The sequence below is a fragment of the Mustela putorius genome, unplaced genomic scaffold (assembly GCF_011764305.1).
Source record: "Mustela putorius furo isolate JIRA1106 unplaced genomic scaffold, ASM1176430v1.1 tig00000743_pilon_pilon_pilon, whole genome shotgun sequence".
Taxonomy (NCBI): Eukaryota; Metazoa; Chordata; class Mammalia; order Carnivora; family Mustelidae; genus Mustela; species Mustela putorius.
Window position 1 is genome coordinate 4,623,343 of NW_025421464.1, and position 26,007 is coordinate 4,649,349.

Here is a 26,007-nt window from a genome sequence, read left to right on the forward strand (position 1 = left end):
GAGCCACCCAGGTGCCCCAGGAAACAGCTTTTTTTTTTTTTTTTAAAGATTTTATTTATTTATTTGACAGAAAGAGATTACAAGTAGGCAGAGAGGCAGGCAGAGAGAGAGGTGAGGGAGCAGGCTCCCTGCTGAGCAGAGAGCCCGATGTGGGACTCGATCCCAGGACCCTGAGATCATGACCCGAGCCGAAGGCAGTGGCTTAACCCACTGAGCCACCCAGGCGCCCAGGAAACAGCTTTTTGACCTGACATTCTTGACATCTCCTGTGGGTGCCTCGTGGATAGGGCAAACTTAACATTTCCCCAAGAAAGCTCTCGGTTCCCTCACTTTCCCACAAAGTTGCCTCCTTACTGTCACCTCTCCCTTCTTAGCACACGGCACTTAGCAAATCGTGGCCATCCTCGACTCCTCCCTTCCCCTCCCCCCATATCCATTCCGTCAGCAACTCCTGTCCATTCCATTCTAAACCATCACCGTCTGTCTCTCTGTACCTCCAGCACCGCCGCCCCATCTGGTCACCAGCATCTCACACCGGGATCCCTTCCACAGCCCTCTCACGTCTCCCACCACTTGTCTCCATGCCCCTCTCCAGTGCTCTCTCCCCATACAGGCAGAGTAACTGCCTTCCTACAAACACCAGACCTCAGGGCTTCTCAGGGGTTCAGCATAAAGTCCAGATACCTCCCCACAGCCCTCAAGGCCTTGCATGACCTGCGCGCTGCTGACTTCCACTGACTGATCTTTCCCTCCCCTGGACTGTGGCCAAATTGCTTTTGTTTCTGGTAAACAGCCAACTCTTTCCTGTCTCAGGACCTTCACACATGATGTTTCTCTGCTTGGAACATCATCCCCTATCTCTGATTCCTGAAATACCAGCTTTAGCATCACATCTCTGAGAGGCCTTACTCCCTCAAGTTTAGGTCCCCCTCCAACATTTTCTCTCAGACTTTCGCTTTGTGTCCTTCATTGCAACGGACTATTTTATGCATTTGTCCGCTCAATTTTTTCTTTTGTGCCTCACACTCTATAACCCGAACAAGGGCAGTGCCTGGAATGCAGCAGGCATTCGGATATTTGTTGAATAAATGAATGAACAAATTGGACGTATCTAAGCCTCCTTTCTTCATCTAGAAAGCAACATTTACTTCAGTGTGCTGTGATCATTCTGTGTCAAGTGTCTGACACAGAAATCATTCTCTTATAAATATTTATCACCTCTGTGTGTCAGTCACACAACAAGGCACTGACAAGATGTTCAATAAATGTCAGTTATTAGTGTTTTTATAATCTCACAGAGAATGAACCCATGACCCCTGGTCAAGCCAGGAAAAAGTACCACACCAAAGGAGATGAAACGCTTTCCTTCCTTATCACACCCTCTCTTTTATTTTCTTAATTTTTATTTTAGGAAATTTGAAAAATAAAGGTATAAAAAAAGTCACTCTTAACCTTACCACACAGATAACATAGTTTTGATATCTACCTTCCTAATTTATATTCTATTCAGAGTTATAGAAATTTTTTTAAAAACATACAGGAATAAAAATGTAATCACCTCCATAGTAGAAGCTGTTTACATTTTTGTCTTCTATTTCATAACGTACCAAAACCAAAATTCTAAAATTATAATCAGTTTACACATAACATAATGCCTTTGTGTGTATTTTGTTATTGTTAAATCTACTTAGAGAATTTTTAAAAAATTTAATTATCACTCCTAATTTCTCACTATAGTCCAACAGTATGTTTCATTCCTTCACATTTTCTTGATTCTTGTCGCTACCTCTTCATGTAACATGGGAGTTTACATATTAGTTTCTTAAAGCTGTATAATGACCCATTCCATTAAAATGTAATTATTCAGGGGCACCTGGGTGGCTCAGTTGGTTGAGCAACTGCCTTCAGCTGGGGTCATGATCCTGGAGTCCCGGAATCAAGTCCCACATTGGGCTCCCTGCTTGGCAGGGAGTCTGCTTCTCCCTCTGACCCTCCCCCTTCTCATGCTCAATCGCTTTTGCTCTCTCTCATTCTCTCTCAAATAAATAAATCTTTAAAAAGTTTTTTTTTTAACGTAATTATTCATTTGCCCTTCCATTAGTGGGTATTTGGATCACTTCTAGGTTTTCTTTGTCATGAACTTTGTTGCTAGGAATATCTGTATACGTGATGCATCTTTCCCTCTTGAATTACTTTCTTGGGGAGCAGGCAGAGAAATGGAATTTGGCAGGGTCAAAGGGTGTGATCAGTGATACAGCTGGATTGGACAAGCAGGTTTCCCAAGAGGAATGTAGTCACAAATAGTTTTAAGGCAATAGAGTTCTAGATCGTCTACTTTCCTAAAATGGATCTGCCTGAAAAGATGCTTATAACACAAAGGCAGGCTATCTATTATCACTGTTTCCTTCACAGCTATCCTTCTGCCATTTTACCTTCTCCAAAGGGTACCGACCAGCAATCTCTACCCATTCTGTGGAACACTGTCCTGGGGAATAAAGACTTCCTGAGCACCAAATTAGGTTAAATTTAAAATACTGGTGTAGAGGGCACCTGAGTGGCTCAGTTGTTAAGTGTCTGCCTTCAGTTCAGGTCATGATCCCAGGGTCTTGGGATCAAGCACCCCCAGGAGGCTCCCTGTGGGAAGGCTCAGTGGGAAGCCTGCTTCTCCCTCTCCCACTCCCCCTGCTTGTCTCTCTCTCTCTCTCTCTGTCAAATAAATAAATAAAATCTTAAAAAAAAAACAAAACTGGTGCAGGTGTTGAAAAAATGAAATGACTCTAACCACCATGTAACAAATTCTTTTGTGTATCAGATGGTTTCCAATACTCTGCCTTCAAAAAACTGGAAGAGGATCTGGTCAAGTTGTCAGCAGAGGAATCATTAAAAATGATTTCTGATGACAGATTATGACTATTTTCATCATATAAAGAACAAACCATATAATAATACTGCCATTTTTGTAGGTAAGACAATGAAATACTGGCAGTTTTATATGGATCAGTCTATTAAGTCAATGATTACAAAGAACTGAATGATGGGCACCTGGGTGGCTCAGCTGGTTACAAGTCCAACTCTTGATTTTGGCTCAGGTCACGAGATGGAACCCCAAGGGCTCTGCACTGGGTGTGGAACCTGCTTAAGATTCTCTCTCCCCCTTGGCCCCTCCTCCTCCCTCCCTGATGTTCAAAAAAAAAAAAAAAAAGGTCTGAATGTCATTGCAATAATCAAACTCTTTCCATTCCTATCTACTTATTTATATGCATAAGGCTACTCAGCACTTACTGCTAAAAGATGAAAACAGGAACAGAACTTCTGATCCATAACCATGTCCCATTGTAGCAATATGTGTTGTTCACGCACAAATACAAACTACTTAAAAATTAAAAAGCTCCCAAAATCTCACAAAGTGTATTTCTGATTAAATTGCCTTTATGTTTCATAATTATTCATCAAAAAATGTAAGCTATTAATGTTGCTTTACTCATTTAACATACTAATGATAACCAAGTCAAGAAGAAAACAAATTTAATACTCAGAGCCTATGGTCAGAGGAAATTCTAAAGTATTTTAAATTTCTATGTATACAGAAATTTTATTACAAAGATATAAGAGGGTTTCAATAAAATTTATCTAGCATAAAATATAACAATTAGTATAAAATCTTGTTGGAGGAGGAGAATGAAAATATGAATTTGAGGAGAAAAAGGTTAAAAACATGCAGGGGATTCCACGATTCTTCAAAATTCTTTTAGTGGGCATCCAAGCAACAGAATTTGAATACCTTAGAAAAGTTGGACCTATATTTAATATTGTCAACAAGTTTTCTCTGAGCCTGTTTCCCCATCTGTAAAATAAGAAGGCTGGCTAAAAGTACATGATGGGGGACTAGTACATGAATTGCAGAATTATCAATTTAATGGAATATATTCATCTGTTAAAAAGAAGTAAAATCAAGGGGCGCCTGGGTGGCTCAGTTGGTTAAGCATCTGCCTTTGGCTCAGGTCGTGATCCCAGAGTCCTGGGATCAAGCCCTGCAGTGGGCTCCTTGCTCACTGGGTCTGCTTTTCCCTCTGCCCCTCCCTGTTATTCGTGATCACTCTCTCTAATAAATAAAATCTTAAAAAAAAGTAAAATTGACCTATATGTATCAATAAAGAATGATCCCCAAGACATATTCAGTGAAAAGGTACATAATATATTCCTATCTATGTAAAGAAAAAAGGTAAATATAATTTATGCATACATTTATGCATATAGATTTCTAGAAAGCTATACACAAAACGTAATACAAGCTGGACTTGGGAGGGCGTCTGGGGATGGGTGCTCAAGATTTACTTTCCACTGTATTCCTCTGTGTGCTTTTAAAATTTACCACCATCTACATGTATTACCTTTTCTTAAAATAAAAAAAGAAACGAGCTTGTAAAAATATTGTGGTATACATAGGGGCCTGTTAGATGGGCTCCAACATCCCACCCTCCCAGCTGTGACTCCATCAGATCATGTAATAGAAAACAATAATGGTGGCACAGAGAGCAGCCCCAGCTGCTTTCACGTCTTTTCTCAGGCCCGCTGTCAAGAATGAAGAGATTTGACAGAACTGTCCAGTGGAGAAACAGTTGTTGCCAATGGCGGTTACTGGCCAGCCTGGAAAGACACTTCCTACTTCATTTTATTTTATTTTTTTTTAAAGATTTTATTTATTTATTTGACAGAAAGAGATCACAAGCAGGTAGAGAGGCAGGCAGAGAAAGAGAGAGAGGGAAGCAGGCTCCCTGCTGAGCAGAGAGCCCGATGCGAGACTCGATCCCGGGACCCTGAGATCATGACCTGAGCCCAAGGCAGCGGCTTAACCCACTGAGCCATCCAGGCGCCCCTCCTACTTCATTTTAAATGGTATCACATTTCACAGCACACTGGAAGCTCAGTTCCTGATACCTTAAAGCTCCCTTTGGAAAATTCAGCTTGGCAGAGCCTCAAGTCTGTCTAATTCACTCTAACTCTCTCTTCTGTCTCCAACTCAAGTACTCAAGCAACTAAAATACCTCATTTGACTTATACCAGAATGAATCTGCTTTGATCCTTTCTTAATTAAACTCTTCAGAGTGTAGGGATAAAGGGTACATACCTCAATATCATAAAGCTATCTATGAAAAACCCACAGCAAATATCATTCTTAATGGGGAAAAACTGAGAGCTTTTCCCCTAAGGCCAGGAACACACCAGGGATGTCCACTATCCCCACTGCTATTCATCATAGTAGTAGGAGTCCTAGCCTCAGCAATCAGACAACAAAAAGAAATAAAAGACATCCAAATCAGCAAAGAAGAAGTCAAACTCTCATTCTTTGCAGATGATACTTTATGTGGAAAACCCAAAAGACTGCACCCCAAAACTTCTAGAACTCATATAGGAATTCAGCAAAGTGTCAGGATATAAAATCAATGCACAGAAATCAGTTGCATTTCTGTACACCAACAAGACAGAAGAAAGAGAAATTAAGGAGTCAATCCCATTTACAATTGTACCCCAAACCATAAGATACCTAGGAATAAATCTAACAGAGAGGCAAAAAATTGGTATTCAGAAAACTATAGAACATTTATGAAAGAAATTGAAGACACAAAAAAATGGAAAAACATTCCATGCTCATGGATTGGAAGAACAAATATTGTGAAATTGTCTATGCTACCTAGAGCAATCTATGCATTTAATGCAATCCCTATCAAAATATCATCAACTTTTTTCCCCACAGAAATGGAACAAATAATCCTAAAATTTGTATGGAACCAAAAAAGACCCTGAATAGCCAGAGGAATGTTGAAAAGAAAAGCAAAGCTGGTGGCATCACAATTCCGGACTTCAAGCTCTATTACAAAGCTGTCATCATCAAGACAGCATGGCACTGGCACAAAAACAGACACATAGATCAATGGAACAGAATGGAGAGCCCAGAAATGGACCCTCAACTCTATGGTCAACTAATCTTTGACAACACAGGACAGAATGTCCAATGGAAAAAAGACAGTCACGGGACGCCTGGGTGGCTCATTGGTTGGACGACTGCCTTTGGCTCAGGTCATGATCCCGGAGTCCCGGGATCGAGTCCCGCATAGGGCTCCCAGCTACACGGGGAGTCTGCTTCTCTCTCTGACCTTCTCCTCGCTCATGTTCTCTCTCACTGTCTCTCTCTCAAATAAATAAAATATAAAAAAAAAGAAAGAAAGGAAAGAAAAAAAACAGTCTCTTCAATAAATGGTGTTGGGAAAATTGGACAGCCACATGCAGAAGAATGAAACTGGACCATTTCCTTATACCACACACAAAAATAGACTCAAAATGGATGAAAGACCTAAACGTGACAGAGGAATCCATCAAAATCCTTGAGGAGAACACAGGCAGCAACCTCTTCAACCTCAGCCACAGCAACTTCTTCCTAGAAACATCACCAAAGGCAAGGGAAGCAAGGACAAAAATGAACTATTGGGACTTCATCAAGATCAAAAGCTTTTGCACAGCAAAGGAAACAGTCAACAAAACCAAAAGACAACTGACAGAATGGGAGAAGATACTTGCAAATGACATATCAGACAAAGGGCTAGTATACAAAATCTATAAAGAACTTATCACACTCAATACCCAAAGAACAAATAATCCTATCAAGAAATGGGCAGAAGACCTAAACAGACATTTCTATAAAGAAGACATCCAAATGGCGAACAGACACATGGAAAAGTGTTCAACATCACTCACCGTCAGGGAAATACAAATCAAAACCATAATGAGACACCACCTCACACCAGTCAGAAAGGCTGAAATTAACAAGTCAGGAAATGACAGATGTTGGCGAGGATGCGGAGAAAAGGGAACCCTCCTACACTGTGGGTGGGAATGCAAGCTGGTGCAGCCACTCTGGAAAACAGTACGGAGGTTCCTCAAAAAGTTGAAAATAGAGCTACCCTACAACCCAGCAATTACACTACTGGGTATTTACCCCCAAAACACAAATGTAGAGACCTGAAGGGCCACGTGCACCCCCCTGTTTACAGCAGCAATGTCCACAATAGCCAAACTATGGAAAGAACCTAGATGTCCATCAGCAGATGAATGGATAAAGAAGATGTGGTGTATATGTATGACGCAATATCATGCAGCCATCAAAAACTGAAATCTTGCCATCTGCAACAACATGGATGGAACTGGAGGGTATTATGCTAAGCGAAATAAGTCAATCAGAGAAAGACAATTATCATATGATCTCACTTGTATGTGGAATTTGAGAAACAAAGCAGAGGATAGTAGGGGAAGAGAGGAAAAAATGAAACCTGAGAGGGAGACAAACAAAAGAGTCTCTTAAGGCTCTTCATCTCAGGAAACAAACTGAGGGTTGCTGGAAGAGAGGGGGTGTGGGAGGGGTAGGGTGGCTGGGTGATGGACACTGGGGAGGGTATGTGCTACAGTAAATGTTTTGCATTGTGTAAGACTGAGGAACCACAGAACTGTACCCCTGAAACAAATAATACATTATATGTTAATAAAAAATAAAACAGAATTAAGTTCAAAAAAAAAAAAAGAATGAGCTTGCTTTGTCAGTTTCAGAAAAACAAAATCCACCTCTCTGATCATTCCTACCTGAAGACCAGGCCAGTAGGCCTCTAGGGACTGGAAGACTGGCATGGACACAGTCCCCTTGTACATCTGTACCCACAGGTACCAGTCATCGAAGCGGGTGTAATTCCGAATGGCTGTGTTATATTCTGCAGAGGAGATGCAATAAGACATATCAGTGATCACAGAGATGAAAGGCAGGTCTTGACCCCAGAAGCACGGACTTACACTTTTGAAGACCATATGATGGTGTAGCTTCAAAGCAGACTAGGAAGCAACAAGGCATAGAGAAAAGAGCATGAGTTCTGGAGCCAAACTTCCAGACTCAAATTCCAGCTCTAGCTTTACCACTTGCTAGCTGTGACCTTGGGTAAGGTTTTCCTTCTTAAGCCTCAGTTTCATTATCTCTAAAGTGGGGAGAGTAATGATACACACCTCATGGGACTGTTCAGTTATTCATTCACTCAACAACATTCACTGAGCATCTACTAGGTACAGGTACCTACAGGGTAGCAAACAAGACAAAAGGCAGGCCCTGGGGCCCTTACATTCTGGTGGGAACTTGAACTTACACTTCTCTCTAGATTGTAAATCCATGAAGGGCAGAATCCTCCATGCTACATAGTGCATAATATATACGCACAATAAATTATTATCCAAATGAAGTACCAAATACATATGCAAATTAATAAGACAATCTCAAATAGCGCCATAAGGATGAAATGAAATAGTCCACATTGGGTGCTTGCACGGCGCTAGACAGATCAGTGGTACTAAGTATCTGCTGAATAAATGAATGGTAGCCCTCACAGTAACTATTACTAGGTGCTCAACAATTCCTCAATTTCATTATTATTAGTGTCCAAGGGCCTAGAGGATAAAACGCTTTTATTCCACAGGCATTAATCAACCACCTACCTCACGCAAAGCACCGTGGGGGACAGAAAGATGAATACGGCATAGACCCAGCACTCAACTGTTAGCTGTGGACGAAAGCTGACTCTACAAAGGTACTGAAGGCCCTTAGTTCTAAGGAGGGATCAAGCTGCTTCATGGGCAAGGTGTCACTGCAGCTGGGCCTTAGAGGGTGAACGGAATTTGGACACATGAAAACAGGAAAAAAAGGTGTTCTAGACAAAGAGAACCCATGTACAATGGTCAGCAAATAAGAAACCCAGGGCCACACACAGAGAACAGAGCACAGTTCACTGGGATCTTGCAGGAAGGCCTGAAGAGCTACAGCGGGCACTAAGGGGGCAATGTTCAGTCCATCCTGGCTCTGAATGCAGACTCAGGTACTCAGAACAGATGCTGTCAGCACTTGGGAGCAAGGGGAAATTTCTAAGTAAATCACTTGTTGATGGGAAAAATCACGACAAAAGCCTCCCTACCCCACGCTTTTTACCTAGGAACATGGCCATGAGTTTCTTATCCTGAAGCAAAATGGCTCCTTTCACCAGGTACTCGAAGTAGGAGTCCACGCCAGCCCCGATGCCGGAGTCCTGGGCCACCCACTTTCCAGTGAGCACATCGATATGGTTGCCAACCTGGGAGGAAAGAAGACACACACACACACACATAGTCTCCAGGGAGGGCTCGAGACCAAACACGGATCTCCCCATACCCATGACTGGCCAGTCAGAGGCAAGGCAGGCGGCCTGATACTCTCAGAAGACACGCAGGCTATCGGGGTATGGGGTTGGGAGGCCACAGACTCCTATTGGTATCTGTCTCTGATTTGGGGAACTGCTCCATGTAGTTTTAAGTTCTGGAACTTCCATCTGAAGGCAAACAGAGCAGACCCTGGGCAACAGAGAAGGCCCGTGGGAGAGACACTGTCAGAAGGCAGGCCATGGTAGGGGCTGAGAGGATTTAAACTCCACTGTGGTGTTCCAGGGCTGGAGAAAAACCTGCTGGTGTTGGACCTACTAACGGAGTTACTGTAGGTCTCCACAGTGGCATCTTCTTAAGGGATTTTCAAGGATTCCTCATACAAGTTTCACTTTTCAAGCTTAGAACCAGACTTGCATAAAATGTGTCCCTGCTTGAATCACTTTCAGACAACTCAGTCTTTCCAAGTCATAATGACTCACCAAAAGTATATTAGTACATCAGCATTACTGCTCTAGTAACTAAGGATCAGAGAGGTTGAGTGACTCGTCCAGGGTTGCAAAGTTTCAGTGTAGCAAGGCCAGGGATCAAGCCCAATTCTGACTAAATCTAGTGTTATTTCCTGGATAGCTTTGGCTCAATTACTGTTAGTTTCACCAGATTATCTGATTTAAGAGCTGAAACCAGCCTTAGAGATCATCTGGCTCAAAGTGTGTTCAATCTCCATGGGTTCACAGATATTAGAGAAGAAAGGGAAGCTCTGGGGTCAAATAAATTTGGAAAATAGTGAGTTAAGCCAAGTTAAATAGATTTACTTACCATAGGATTTCATAACCTTTAACCTATTCATGTTCATTATGAGTCTCAAAAAAAAAAAGACACTACAGTTGGCCCCTGAACAATGTAGGGGGTGGGGTGCTGAGCCCCATATAGTCGAAAATCTGTATATTAACTCCTGACTGTCAAAACCTAACCACTAATAGCCTGATCTCGAGTGGAAGCTTTACTGATAACATAAATAGTCAATTAACACATAACTTCGTATATGTATTATGTACTGTATTCTTTTTTTAAATGTATTTTTTTTAAGATTTTATTTATTTATTTGACAGAGATCACAAGCAGGCAGAGAAACAGGTAGAGAGAGAGAGGGAGGCAGGCTCCCCGCCGACCAGAGAGCCCGACACAGGGCTTGATCCCAGGACCCTGGAACCATGATCCGAGTCGAAGGCAGAGGCTTCAACCCACTGAGCCACCCAGGTGCCCCTATGTATTATATTCTTACAACAAAGTAAGCTAGAGAAAAGAAAGGGAGTGTTATTAAGAAGATCATATAGAAAAAAAAAAAAGATAAAAAATAAAATAAAAAAGATCATATAGAAGAGAAAATATGTTTTATAGTACTGCATTGTAAAAAAAATCTGTCTAAGTGGACCCATGCAGTTCAAAACTCAAGGGTTAACGGTCTATGTAGTATTCCCCAAACTTAACTGACTAGGAATTATTTTTTTCATAGAACAGCTAACCATTCAACATCTCTGGCCATCCAACGTCACCATGCGAGTCATGGGCAAGAAGCGTATGACACACTTACTAAAAATCAAGAAGCTCAAGGCGTCAAACCTCAACAGGGCCCCCTCCCTGAGAGAGGGTGTGCTCTCTTGTGCCCTCTTCCCCCGTGCCAAAACTTGAACTGGAGGCTTGCTTAACTTTCAGTGTCCTGATGCGAAGTCCTGGGTCACTGCTGAGGTCACCCTAAGTTTCCCTTGGTTGGGCTGCAACTTACTGCTCGAGTCTTATAAGCAGGGGCTACGGTGGCCAACTTGACTCAGACAGAAAGGGTGGCAGCCGACCTACCAGCCCAATATCCGACCGGCTCTCCCAGAGGCGCATGAGGGCCACTCTGGCCACATCTTCAAACACGGGGTCACCAGTGAGGCTGCTCAGGGTGGCAAATTCCACAATGAAGGTCCCAATGCCTGCCGTACAGGTGACAGGGGTTTCTCCCGGGTTCACACCATGAAGCAGGTTCACCGTTCCATACGGCATTCCAGTGGGGGTCTGAAATGCTGAATAATCACAAAATAATGATCTCAGACAGGAGTGGGGACATAGGGATGGTTCAACACACAGGCCCAAACCCGAGGCCTCAGCTGGCACTTCCCTCTCTATCTCCTGGGTGATCTGTTAAGAGATGAAGACAGAGAGGGATAGAGGTCATGACTACAGGCCCTTGGTGACCACCTAACCCAGATGCTGTCAAGCAATGATCAGTGGGGCCGTCGGGCTTTTGCCCATGATGAGGAGGAAAGCAGCAGGCTGTGCTCCAGGCTGCCATGTCCAGGTAGGCCTACTCTGGCTAGAGCAGCTCCATTTTTAAGTATTTTACATGATGCCTTCAGAGGCAGGCAGGAAACGTAGTGGGAGGAATGTAGGGTTTAAGCCACAGGAAGCAGCTGGGCTTGTGGCATCCTAAAGAGCATGTGCCATGAGAAGCCCTTCACATGCTTCTCTCTTTTTGAGTTTATTGAGATACAACTGACGTACAGCACAAACACCTGACTTACCTATACGGTGAGAGGATGAACGCAGAAAGTTAACATCCACCGACTCATACAGATACAAAAAGAAAACATTGGTTTTTTTCCCTTACGATGAGAGCTTTTAGGTTCTACTCTCTTAGCAACTTTCAAACATATCGTATAGCAGTGTGAGCTATGGTCATCGCGTTGTACATGAGAGCCTCAGCACTTATGGATAACTGGAAGCTGGTATCTTTGACCACCTTTGTCCGATTCCCCTCATATGCTTTTCCAGACACAGTATGACCAAATGAAACCTACCTGCAGACCCGAAGCAGTCCCAGAGGAGGCAGTTTGAGATCCCTGCTTTAAACAGTTTAGGGGGTAAACTATTACAATTTTTTAAAAAGGATATAAATTGCTTAACTACTGATGTGGTTCAACCCTCAATTTATAGATAGGAAAAGTCATGTCTGTAAGGATGTGACTCAAAGGTCATAGAGAGGGAGCCAAACAGAGCTGGGATGAGAATGCCCACCTCGTGCCCACTCTGTTACGCTCTGCCCCTCCCACCCCTGTGTCTTCTGATTCAGGGCAAGGAGCTAGATAAATAGCCAGCGGCAGAGATTTCCTCTCTAGGCCAAAGGTCAAATAACCCCAGAGCAGCCCGTGCGTCACTGAACTGTGAACAAAGTTATCAAAACTTCCAAGAACCGCAAGGCCCAGCGACTTCATGATGAGTGGCAGACTTGTGTGTGGCAGGCCCAAGTGGCAAGTGAGGAGAACGGAAGTCACAACCTCGGGGCGCAAAGAAGTAGTTCAGAAAAGTCAGGCAGTTTTCAAAAGGTGGGGGGGGGGGTGACAAAATCCTCTCTTCACCTGAATGGCAGATCGGTGGGGGCTTGCTCCAATATGGACTTTCCAGCCTGTGTATTTCTCAATACAAACTGGTTTTTAATGACCGAAAAAGAAAGGAGGGGGAAGCAACCGAGCAGTGTGCCGTACCCATGACTCACACAGGATATGATGTTTTTAAGGAGACACTGAGGCTACGAGCCGTAAGCCATGAGTGCATCTGAACCAGCTCCCTCACTTTCCTCTGCTCTTCTCCAGAAAGGGAGAACTGTGGTGGCCAAGAGGTTGGTGAACGCCTCGGGTGATGTGTTTGGGTGTGAACAGCCCCAGAGTCCCCACCACGCCCCGAAGAGAACACAGTGTCCAGCTCGTGCGGCCATGCTCGGCTACTGCACCGCCAGGCAAATACACCGAGGCTTGGCCCGCAGCCCCGGACACAGCTGAGCTACAAACAAGTCCCCTGTGTTTCAGTGGTATTTTCAGCGGTTCTCCAAGCACTTTCTTCTTTCTGACCTCGTTTTCAGCCTCTCAAAAAGCCAATGCGGCAAGCAAGCAGGGATTATGATTCCCTTTTGAGAGACAAGGAAACTGAACCAGGGAGAGAAGAGTGGCTTGGTCAAGACATTGGCTAGTCCAGAACCAGGGGCTCCTAATGTACTGATCGAGGCTCTTCTCTGGAATCCCTTTATTCCAGGAGAGTGTGGGGCAGGGAGGAGGCCAAAGGGCTCGCTCAAGTAAGAGAGCCTTCCACCCACCAGGCTGGCTTTCAGTGCCACCCTGTGAAGAGTCATGAGGTCAGCTCATCTGTCCTGGGCCAGGGTCCCAGCAGGCCCTTAAAATGCCCAGAACTCTGCTGATTTCCATGGTGGGGGTCCAGAGGCAGAGACAGCAAGGGTTTGGGTGAGAAACAGCAGAAAATAACTCAGCATCACCACCCTGGTCTCCAGCAAAAGTAGCAGGACCTACTGGACTTCCTGTACCCCATGTCTTACCTGGGAGGAGTTTTCGGGCCGCCTCTTCAGCCATCCTCAGGAGAGGCCCAGAGCAGGGCCAGCCAGCCTCCACTTCCACCCCAGCCTTCTTCGACAACAGGTGAGCCGACAGAAGTCCTCCTACCACTACAGAGAGCACGAAATACAAGTGTCAGAGTCCCAAAGACCAGTCTTTCCCTTGCGTAAATGAAACCTACATGCTCTGTTGGGTGGCTGCCGGGAAGGGCCTAGAGCCACCTAGTGAAAGAATCCCTTAATCCCACATACTGGTACACTGGTAAGCTTACAGTTTTTTGCTCTTTGTGGGTGGATCCCCCAAACAATGACTATCACTTATTTTTAATCCCTATTGTATACCAAGCCCTAGGTACTACTGTCCCCTCTTTAAGTGAAGATATTGAGGTTCAGAGAGGTAATGTGACATGCCCTGGGTCATTATCTAGCAAATGGTAGGGCCAGGTCTGTCTCACTCCAAAAACCATGCTCATTTCACTTGGTTACTCTGTCTCCCAATCCCTGCCCTTGCCCCCGAGACCTGGACGGGCATGGTGGGGGCAGAGTAGTTATTACCTTTATTGCATTTAATTCATCCGTTTGAATTTCTGACACAATATTTAGGACTTATAAAAAGACATAAATATGGGGCGGCTGGGTGGCTCAGTCTGTTAAAAGGCTGCCTTTGGCTCAGGTCATGATCCCAGGGTCCTGGGATCGAGCCCCATGTTGGGTTCCTTGCTTGTTGGGGAGCCTGCTTCTCCCTCTACCTCTGCGTGCCTGCAGCTTCCCTTGCTTATGCTCTCTCTCTCATTCTCTCTGTGTCCCTAAATAAATAAATAAACAAATCTTAAAAAATAAAACATAAAAAGACATAAGTGTTCTGTATCTGGAAATATGACTAAATAGATATCCTGAATGGCCCTCTCATTGGAAAAGAATTGGTGACCTTGAGCTTCAGTTTCCCCTTCCTCCAGTCAGGGCGGGAATAAGAAACAAAGGCAGAACGTACTGAAAGTGGAAAGTCTGATAAAAGATACCACCATAGGGGTGCCTGGGTGGCTCAGTCATTAAGCATCTGCCTTTGGCTCAGGTTATGATCCCAGGGTCCTAGGATCGAGCCCCAAGTCAGGCTCCCATTCAGCAAGGATCCTGCTTCTCCCTCTCTCTCTGCCTGCTCCTTCCCCTACTTGGGCTCTTGCTCTCTCTATCATATAAATAAATGAAATCTTAAAAAAAAAAAAAAAAAACTCCCCAAAGTTGCGATCTGAAAGAATTATATAGCCTGTATAAGGATGGATTCAAAATAAACCCTACCCACCTCCCCCAGCATATTTTAAGGAAAACTGCATGCCTCAGATCTTGACGCCAAGTAAAAGAAAGGGAAAACAGAAAACAAAACCAAAAAAACTTCCCTAAGAATTAGTAACTACACTCACTAAGTTTTACAGTTTGAATTCACACTAACTGTGTAGTCTAGGACAACACAAACTTTTGGCATTAAACAGTTTCTGGGAAACAGTGCAGAAGTAAACAAAAAGTCTACCTGGAAGAACCAACCTTCAGTCTAGGCCTCAAAGGAGCCCAGAGATAAAGTCTAGGGAATGAGTGTACATTAAAATCTAAATAAATCATAAAACATACAAAGAAACAAAGCACTGGGAGTATAAACCAGCAGAAATGACAAAAGAACAAGACTTACCAGTATATCAAATATTGGAATTATTGGACACATTACAAAATAATTATGTGGAAATGTTTAAAGAAATCAAAGAAAGGTCTGGAACAGGTGACTAAGTAGCAAGAAAATATATAAAGGACCAACCCTATTTACAAAAGAACCAAATGGAATTTCTAAAAGTGAAAAATGTAATAATTGGAGTTAAAAATTACTAAAAATTACATAGACAGGTTCAATAGCAAATAAGATATATCTGAAGAGAGAATTAGTGGACTTGAAGACAGATTCCAAAAAATTACCCAAAATACAACATAAAGAGACAAAATTGTTTTTAAAATATCCCAAAGAGATTTGGAGGATACAGTAAGAAGATGTAACACCTCCCTCGCTATAGTCCTAAAAAGAAAAGAGGGAGGAAATGGGGGAAAGGAACTACATAAAGAGAAAAGTTCATAACTTTTGAAAACTAATGAATGACACTGATTCTCGGATCCCAGGAATGCCAAGCAAGATAATTAAAAGTAATCCACATTTATGCACATCGCAGTAAAACTGCAGAACACTAAAAGAAAAACAAAAAAAGTTAAGAGTCCATGTTAACTATGTTTTTTTTTTAAAAGATTTTATTTATTTATTTGACAGACAGAGATCACAAGTAGGCAGAGAGGCAGGCAGAGAGAGAGGAGGAAATAGGCTCCCCACTGAGCAGTGAGCCCGATGCGGGGCTCGATCCCAGGACCCTGAGATCATGAACTGAGCCAAAGGCAGAGTCTTTAACCCAATGAGCCACTGAGGCACCCCCCATGTAACAATGATTATTGAAATTGGGTGATGGGTAGCTCTAGTTCATTATATTATTTTCTCTATTTTTATATATTTTTGAAAGCTTTTATAATAAAAAGCTTTTAAAAGGAGGGGACAATGAGCATAAATAAAACCAACCACGTGCAAAATAATAACAATGAGACTGACAGATTACTTCTTAACAATGACAATGAAATGAGAAGACAATTGAAAGGTTTCTTCCATGTGCTCAGAGAAAAATCCCATCAATTTAGAACCATATGTCCTGCAAAATTATCCCTCAAAGACCCAAGAAAGGCAATGAGATAAAGACATATCACATAAACAAAAGCTGAGAAAATCTGTCAAGAGGGGCACCTGGGTGGCTCAGTGGGTTAAGCCTCTGCCTTCAGCTCAGGTCATGATTTCAGGGTCCTGGGATTGAGCCCCTCATTGGGCTCTCTGCTCAGCAGGATGCCTGCTTCCCCCCTTCTCTCTCTGCCTACCTCTGCCTACTTGTGATCTCCATCTGTCAAATAAATAAATAAAATCTTTAAAGAAAAAAAAAGAAAATCTGCCAAGAACACATCTGCAATAGAGGACATTCTAAAGGAAGTGCTTCAGATAGAAGAAAAGGGATCACAGATGTAAAGTCTGAGACATAGGAAGGAAAGATGGTCAAAGAAGTGGTAAATATGGGGTGCCTGGGTTGCTTAGCCATTAAGCATCTGCCTTCAGCTCAGGTCATGATCCCAGGGTTCTGGGATTGATCCCCGCATTGTGCTCTCTGCTCAGCGGGAGGCCTGCTTCTCCCTCTCCCATTCCCCTCCTTGTGTTCCCTCTCTTGCTCTGTGTCTCTCTGTCAAATAAATAAATAAAAATCTTTTTTAAAAAGTATTTAAAAAAAAGAAATGGTAAATATGAGTAACTCTAAAACCTCAACTGTACAGAACAGCAATCATGTATGGAGGGCTTAAAACAAAAAAACAAAAATGCAAACTACAGCATACAGGTCAGGATATCCTCAGAGCCAGGCTTTGTATTATTCAGGTGAATAAAGATTCTCATAAACTCTAGACTTTTGTTATGTTATGTTAAATTTTCAGGAAAACTATTTTAAAAGCTAGATACTGAGCATGATTTCTACATTAATAAAAAGGGATGGGGCGCCTGGGTGGCTCAGTGGGTTAAAGCCTCTGCCTTCGGCTCAGGTCATGATCCCAGGGTCCTGGGATGGAGCCCCGCATCGGGCTCTCTGCTCAGCAGGGAGCCTGCTTCCTCCTTTCTCTCTGCCTGCCTCTCGGCCTACTTGTCATCTCTGCCTGTCAAATAAATAAATAAAATCTTTAAAAAAAAAAAAAAAAGGGAATGGAATAAGGGGGAAAAAAATCAATCTGAGGAAGGCACCAAAAAAAAAAAAAAAAAGAGAGAGAGGGAGAGAGTGAAAAAGAACATAGAGAAGATGAGACAAATAGCACAAAATAATACCACAGAAACTAATGCAAATACCTAAGTAATTATAGTAAACGTAAATGGGTTAAATGCTTCAGTTAAAAGAAAAGATTGTCAGAATGGATAAACAAAATATAATATGTAATTTATAAAAGATCTATCTGATCATAAAAATACAGAAAGATTGAAAGTAAACAAGTAGAAAAAGATCCTGGTCGAATGCCAACCAAAAGAAAGCTGGTATAATTATATTCATATCAGCAATAAAAGTGTAACAGACTCATAAATCACAGATGATAAATTAGACTCACAAGCTGTGAACACAGCAGTGAGCATGGCCTCCAACTCAGGTCTGATCCCTCAGCCAGATTTTGTATCATGCTGTCCCTCTGCTCCCTAATCTTTCCAAAAACGTTATCACATACCCGCAATACAAGTTTCATTGCAAAACACATACAAAATAAGGGGAAGAAATATAACTTGGCCTCCAGAAGTGACAGTTTGTTAAGCCACTGGTGGTCTAAGGGTTCACTGAAAGTAAGGGTTATACTAGCTTCATAAGAATCACTGGAAACCTGATAAAAATATCGATGCTAGTACCCAACTCAGAAATCCCCATTCATTAGGTTTAGAGTGGAACCTAAACATTGAACTTTTTTAAAGGTCCCAAGTGGTTCTGATGCACAGCCAGCTTTGGAAACTAATGCCCAAGACTTGCACCGTATAATGCAGTAAATCATGAACCACATGCCACTATTTTTTTTTTGATTTATTTATTTATTTTAGTGGCAAGGGGCAGAGGGAGAGAGTGTCTCAAGCAGACCACTCTGAACACGGAGCTTGACACAGGGCTCAATCTCACAACCCTAAGATCATGACCTGAGCTGAAACCAAGAGTCGGACACTTTTTTTTTAAATTACATAATGTGATATTAGCCCCAGGGGTACAGGTCTGTGAATCACCAGATTTAACACTTCACAGCACTCACCATAGCACATACCTTCCATAATGTCCATAACCCAAGCACCACAGATAGCACATACCTTCCCCATGTCCATAACCCTACCTGCCCCCCTGGCAACCCTCAGTTTGTTTTGTGAGATCAAGAGTCTCTTATGGTTTGTCTCCCTCCCAATCTCATCTTGTTTCATTTACAAGAGTCAGACACTTAACCGACTATGCCACCCAAGTGCCCCTCCATATGTCACTATTCAAATTCAAATTTGTTAAAAATTAAATGAAATTAAAAATTCAATTCCTCAGTTGCAGTAAACACATTTCAAATATTCGATGGCCATGTGTGATTAATGGACACAACACTGGACAACATAGATACAGAGTATTTCCATCATCATAGAAAGTTCTATTGGATAGCCCTTCTTAGAAAATAAGATCCAAGAAGGCAAGGGTTACGTCCTTCTTACTCATGGCTGGCTGTAAGCCTAGCGTCAAATACAGGAATCACTCTGGCACAATTTTTTCCAGTCTTTTCTCTGTCCCCTGCTCATGTCTAAAACTGATGGGGGAATCCTGAGACCTCCACACCCCATCCTCCACGGGGAAGATCTCTGTCTGTCACTGGTCTGGGCCAAGTGCTCTGGCAAGGTTGACCCTTGTGATCCTATATACTAACTCCTGGTTTACACAGAGGCAAAACTCCACACTCTCTTTTCTTCCAAAGGTTCTAGAAGGCAGCCCTCACCTCGGATGTTGGTTTCAAAGACGGAGGCATTCACATCAATATCAAAGTCTACGTTGTCCTGGAGCACTTCAACCACTCTTTGGAATTCTGAAACATTCCCCAAAATCTGGAAGAGAAGACAGACTTGACAGTGAGGCTCTCTCAGGCTTGAAGGCCCTGAAGACATTGGATCAAGAGTCTGGGATCCTACACTCGTGTGGCCTTCACTTATTCAACTTAAGACCTCCAGTTTCTGTTCTAGGACTGGTGACAGGAGAAGGAAACATTGAAATCTACAAATCACCCAATATCAGGAGACAGGTTAAGTAAATTCTTAGGGACCACTTAAAGAGTCACTATGTACTCACTTTTTTTTTTAAGTTATGTGTTTTTGTTTTTGTTTTTTAATTGTATTTATTTATTTGACAGAGAGAGAAAGATCACAAGCAGGCAGAGAGAGGGGGAAGCAGGCTCCCTGCTGAGCAGAGAGTCTGATGCGGGGCTCGATCCCAGGACCCTGAGATCATGACCTGAGCTGAAGGCAGAGACTTTAACCCACTAAGCCACCCAGGCGCCCCTACTATGTACCCACTTAAAGGAAACAATAAAGACTGTAGACTGTGTGAGGAAAAACTAGTTTGACATTTGCAGTGGGTATCTGTTATTTTTAAACTTCTCTGATCACCTTCATCCTTGTGGGAAACACTGCAGATTGGTTGGTCCAATACTGATTTCCAATCTCCTTTACTCTGGTAGTCTCCACTATAGAAAACAGAAATCCAGATATTCGCTTTCTCCACCTCCTTTGCTGCTAGAGGTGACCATGTTATCTAGCCAAGGCTAAACCTTGAGAAGTATAGTGAGGGTACATCTGGGAAAGCTTTGGTTTTCCTAATAAAATTCGGTTTTCCTAATAAAAAGGGACACTGCTTACTCTTATTTCTGCCTTGAAAGCAGACTTGATTTCTGGAGCTGTAGCAGCCATTTTAGACCTTGAGGTACTAATCATGAAAATGAAAGCCAATACACTAATGATGGTAGAATGGAAACATACAAAGAGCCTGGGTCTCTGATGGCACAGGTGGACAGCCAACCCCATGCTAGAAATTACCTCTAGACCTCCTCTCACTTGAGAATATTAACCTTCTTCATTTAAACTATCAGCCAAATGCAATTCTGATACCTTTTACTCTGATAGTAGTACCCTAATTCTCTCTCGAGGAATCACTCTTCTTCTACAGCTGTTCCTGCAGTTTGGGAGAGGCTGACCCCATCCCCTCAGCTGCAATAATGCGTGCTTGATGTGGAGCACTGTACTGTATCCCTTGGCCAGTGACTGGTTCAGGAATAAGTGGGTGACCCAAGCCAAATCAATGAGACTCAGTTCCTGGTATTAAAGCATAAGGGCTGATTCTTCCCATATGCACTGAGTGGGAAATTAATCTGGAGATACTCTTGGCTACTCTGCCCAGCATATGGAGAGCCCAAGAACACAGCTAACAAAGGAAGCAGAGATAAAAGAAGGACTCGGGAAGACATTTGTTCATATGCCTGGATCCAGCTAAGTCTGACGCCAGGCTTTATCTGGACTCTTTACTTATCTGACTCAGTAAATTCCCTTCTTGTCTCTTATCAGTTTGAACTGGGTCTCTTGTCACCTGGAACCAAAACAATTCTTATTATCTCAAGCTGCTCAGTGATTTGGACTCATATTTTCTTTTCTTTTTTAAGATTTTATTTATTTATTTGAGAGAGAGAGAGCAAGCATGAGCAGAGGGAGAGGGAAAAGCAGACATTCCACTGAGCAGGGAGCCCAATGCAGGGCACAATCCCAGGAACCCAAAATCATGACCTGAGCCAGAGGCAGACACTTAACCAACTGAGCCACCCAGGTGCCCCTCAATCTATGTTTCTCACTGTTCGTCTTCATGTAACCTATCCTCACCTACTTCAGGAAAACCATACCTGCTACTGCTATGCCTCCATTCTTTGCCTTGAGACATGCTGTGCCCTCTGCCAGAAAATTCTCCATCATGTGTCTTCCCATTTCCAAATCTGACCTGGCTTTGATTGTCTGAATGTCACTTCCTAGGAAGGAAGCCTCTGATCCCTCCAGCTAAAATGAACCTCTTCATCCTTTAAAGACTATTTTACCCACAACTCTTACAGCACCTGTTTCTTTCCACATTAAGAGAGACCTTTGACTGGGAAGGAGCTTCATTCATCCCTGCCTTCCCCCAGGGTGCCAAGCGCGGCCCATGCAGCAAGTACTCCACAAATGCTTACTGAATGATTACGCGAATCTCCTTCCACAATGCAGGTAGTGATCTTCTCAAAATCCCAGCACTTCCCACCCTCTACTCAAACGTTTCAGCCGCTTTCCATTCCTCTCAAATTAGAAATCAAAATCCTTAACATAGTGAACAAGGGCTTCCATCATCCTGGTCCCCAACCAGGCTTCTAGCTCCACTCTGCTTCCTGCACTTCCTTCTCCGCATCCCAGACATACTGGCCCTCCTCTAATTTCCTGCATCTGCCTTGCTCTCTCCTGCTGTGAGGCCCTTGCCCATGCCCACTGTTCGCTCTGCCTGGACCCTAGTCAACACTGGCTTCTCCTTCAGATCCCAACTTGAAGTGTCATTTCACTGCCTTAGGGAAGTCCTCCCTGACCTCCTCAGTCTAGGTCCATTTCTTTTGTTACATGACCACTCACATGTTCCCCTCCCTCGGAGCACTCATCTTGATTTGTAATTCTTTGTCCTTTAAGATTAGTTTTTGATTTCCCATCTCCCTCACTGAAGTCGTAAGGCCACGAAAGCAGGGACCATGTCTTTTTAAACTTACCACTGTTAACTCCAGAGCTTAGCACTGTGCTTGGCATACAGGGAACCCCCAGTAAGTATTTGATGAGTGGACAAGTACATACAAGTTAACATTAAGGGGAAAAAGGCAAAAGTACATCTACAAGGTGATGACATTCAGGTCAATGTTATTAATATATAAAAATGAGGGGCGCCTGGGTGGCTCAGTGGGTTAAGCCTCTGCCTTTGGCTCAGGTCACGATCTCAGGGTCCTGAGATTGAGCCCTACATCGGGCTCTCTGCTCGGCGGGGAGCCTGCTTCCCCCTCTCCCTCTGCCTGCTTCTCTGCCTACTTGTGATCTCTCTCTGTCAAATAAATAAATAAAATCTTTTTTTAAAAAATGAGAAGACGTGACAGAAAGCCAGAAATAGTGAAGTAGGGAGAAAGTTGTTCAATCCTCTCCTGTGACCTTTTTAAGGAGGACAGATAAGACTCCGAGTCATTCAGAGTTAAGCTCAAGTCCTAGCCCCACCATTTCATAGCCTTGGACCCTGGCCAACCCTTTTTACCTTCCTAAGCATCAGATTTCCCCACACTAAGAAGCGGTAAAGGTACATATCTCATGGGGTTGTTGGAAGGATTAAACAAAGTAACACATACAAAGTGCTCTGCACAAGCCCTACACACAACACATGAACTCATTACTGCTACTATTTTTTTTTATCACCGAACATGGCCAGTTAGAATGTAAGCCTCTGAAAACAAGGAGGGTCTCAAAGTCTCTGCATCATCCAGTTATACAGGCCTATCCCAGTGCTGTGTTCACAAGTCCTCTATAAACGTCTGCTGAATCAATGACCCTGAACACGTTTGGAATTCATCCTTTTCCTCTATCTAGCTGGACAACCAAAACCTGATGGCTCAGAATCTGGAGATGAAGATAAAAGGCCTAAGTGAAGAATTCATTTCTCACCCACAGTCAAGCTGCCAAAAGAGGAAGGATCTCAGTTACACAACAGTGGTGCAGTAAAGCAACTGTCAAGACACTTACCAGCAAAGTATCCAGGGCATCAATTAGCGTCAGAGAAAAACTGTAAAAGGACAGAAATCCCAGCTGCTTAGTAAGAAAATCAAATGCAAGATAGTAAGGCTGCCCCAGATCAGATACCCCCCTAAACCAGTAAGTGAGACACAGCAACGCCTCTGCCTGTCCCAACTTCCAGTCACAACAGAGAAGCCAGAGTGATAATTGCCAAGAAGCTCTGACCCATTTAATGCACCTGGGAGGATGGGCTGATACTGCTCAGCTGTGGTTAACCACAGCCTCTATATGCACTGGCATTCTTCTCTGCCATAGGGAGGCAGTATAAGATTCTAGCGAAGGGCATAGGCTTTTCCTCATCTAGGAATTTATCTCAATGTGTACAAAGCTGTATGTTTGAGAATGCAGATCCAGTAATGTGCAGAAGAGCAAAAAGCTAGAAACAACCCAAACATACACCAGTTGGAAGAATAATTATCTAAATTGCAATACATTGGAATAGTCCAAAACTATGAAGTTGTCAGAAAAGATTGTTATCAGGAGTTCTATGGATTAATGTTAAAATATTCAAATTATATAGTTCAATGGAAAAGACAAGGAATAGAATAGGCAGTGAGAGGTATGTTTCCATCTGCATTTTCGAAGACAGACATGTAGACAGAAGGCAGATTAGCAACTGTTTGGGCCAGTAGTGGAGGAAGGATCAACTTTAAGTTCCTATATAAGGGAACTTTTTAGCATGACAGAAATGTACTCTCTCTTGACTATGATAATGGTTACTATATGCTTTAAATGGGTTCATCTTATTATATATAAGTTATGCCTTTTAAAAGCTGATTTAAAAAGACACATATACATACTTATATGATGGTATAAACTGAAAATATTTTGGGGAGGATGTACATGAAAATCAACAGTGGTTGGAGTTCTAGGCTAAGGGAGATACGGACTTTATTGTATATGATTTGGTACTGCTTGGATTTGCCATTTGCTTACTTTTCTTGTCATCTAAAAAAAGAAAACCAGCACAAATTTTGTTGAGTTAACGTCTCCCGTGCTTAGCATACTCATTTGTTAAATGGAGAAAGCAGCACTTAATTCCTAAGGGTGTTAAGAGAATTACATGAGAAGACACAAGTAAAATGCTTAGCACAGTGTTTAATCAATGTCAGCCTCAGCGAAATGCAAGGATTCTTCACTCACTCAGCAAGGAACAAGACAGAGAATTCCATCTCATAAATTTTTATTATAGTGGAAGTGAGAAAGACAAACTAGCAGACAAGTGAAAATGATAGTATCAGAGAGTGAGAAGTACTACTAAATAAATAAATAAATAAATAAATAGGGTGATTTAGGAGAGTGACCTGTAGGGGGTGGGTAGTTAAGGGAGCTGATCCTGAGGTGACATTTTGAGCTGAAATCTCAAGAAGCAGTCAGTAATGAGAGTGTGTTTCAGTTACTAACAACAAATGCTCTGAAGTTTCGAGTTTGGAAGAGCTATACCCCCTCCTGGGCCTATTGGCCCAATTATAAAATGAAGGGGTTGGGTCTTCTGACTTCTTGGATTCCTTCCTCTATAGCCTAGGACTCCAGAAATCTGTCCATTTATCCAAGTCCCCACTGCGGGTGCCTGTTACTGTCGTGGCTGGAGCCCAGAGGTCCAGTCCACCAGGCTGTCAGGCTTTTTTACACGGTGGGATCCAACTTTCCAGGAGACTGGGTGGATCCCGGTGGTGCTGGCCTGAATTGGAGGGAACTTGGCCTCACCCTCGCTAGGAGCTTTTTTGGAACTGCTGAGGAGACCGTGAAGCCACCAGCGCCAGCAGACCCGCCCACAGGACTGGACTGCCACACCCAAGCCGCCCCCACCCCCTTGCTTCTCCACTCCCACTACCTGCCCCAGGTGTCGTGCCCGTCACAGGTGAGAGGTCGCAGCTCGTCGTAGGGAAAGGCATTCTCCAGGTAGCTGTCGTAGGCGTGGTAGAACATGGCCTTGACTCGCTCCCTGGTGCGCGGTACAAGAAATAAGTCAGGGGGCCACAAAACGAAACGAGGCAGGGAAAAGGACAAGAAATAGGGCGGAAAGTGGGGAATCACCACCTGAGCCCAGTGGCGGGATCCCTCAGGGTGGCGGGTCCTGGGACCAAGGGAAAGGAAAGGGACCGGGTCTGCGCTTCCCCTTCCCCAACTAAGGAAGGGCTAGGAGCCTGACCCCCTTCACCTGTAGTGAGCGGGGTCGGGCGCGGTGCCATCCGGGCCTGGCGCACCATGGTGCAGGGGCAGCAGCACGCACAGGAGGCCGAGCGGGATCAGCAGCCGGAAAGGCATAGAGCTCGCGTCCTGTCAGCGAGGCCGCCGCAGCAGCAGCCACCGCCACCCGCTCATCCTGCGAGCCTCTCTGCTGGTTGTTCCGGGAATCCGCGCCCCTGCGCCTGCGCTCTGATGAATCAGTTACCCACTTCCGGACTACAAGTCCCAGAATATAATGCGAGGTGGAATCCAGGCAAAGAGCATCTTGGGACATACAGTCCCTGAAGTGGAAATGAACGTGGCTGAAAAACAGTGGCTACTACAGATACTATAATTAACTAATGTTTTAGTAACAGCATTTGTTGAGCACTTATTGTGTACTACGACTGTATTGAACACTTTAAATACATAATTTTTTTCAACCACCGTATAAACATTAAAGACAGAGGACAGAAAGCAGGAGACTTAGATAACACAGGTGCACTGCAGTAGTTTCCTGTGACGACTATAAAAAATTACCACACATTTGGTGGCTTAAAGCAACAGAAACCGATTCTCTCTTACTTCTGGAGGCCAGAAGTCTGAAATCAGTTTCACTGGATCAAATTCCTCTGGAATCTCAAGAGGAAAATAAACTCTTTGCCTCTCCAGCTTCTCCTGGAGAAGAGAAAGTTGCAGTATTCTTTAGCCTGTGGCCGTATCACTCCAATCTCTGCCTTCTTGTGAGTGTGTC

At 43.4% G+C, this 26,007-nt stretch overlaps 1 protein-coding gene across 1 annotated transcript in view; it reads right to left on the reverse strand.

The window, feature by feature from the left end:
- The window catches only part of LOC101670584 (ER degradation-enhancing alpha-mannosidase-like protein 2), a 31,949-nt gene extending 6,498 nt beyond the window's left edge, over window positions 1–25,451 (reverse strand). Inside the window, exons 1-8 of the mRNA XM_004746564.3 lie at window positions 25,246–25,451; window positions 24,919–25,029; window positions 23,034–23,073; window positions 19,202–19,307; window positions 13,589–13,714; window positions 11,077–11,288; window positions 9,014–9,155; window positions 7,633–7,757 (exon numbers count right to left, since the gene is read on the reverse strand). Of these exons, the coding sequence (XP_004746621.1) occupies window positions 7,633–7,757; window positions 9,014–9,155; window positions 11,077–11,288; window positions 13,589–13,714; window positions 19,202–19,307; window positions 23,034–23,073; window positions 24,919–25,029; window positions 25,246–25,352 (969 nt within the window). The 5' untranslated portion in view covers window positions 25,353–25,451. The remainder of the gene's footprint in view (window positions 1–7,632; window positions 7,758–9,013; window positions 9,156–11,076; window positions 11,289–13,588; window positions 13,715–19,201; window positions 19,308–23,033; window positions 23,074–24,918; window positions 25,030–25,245) is intronic.
- Between the last annotated feature and the right edge of the window lie 556 nt (window positions 25,452–26,007).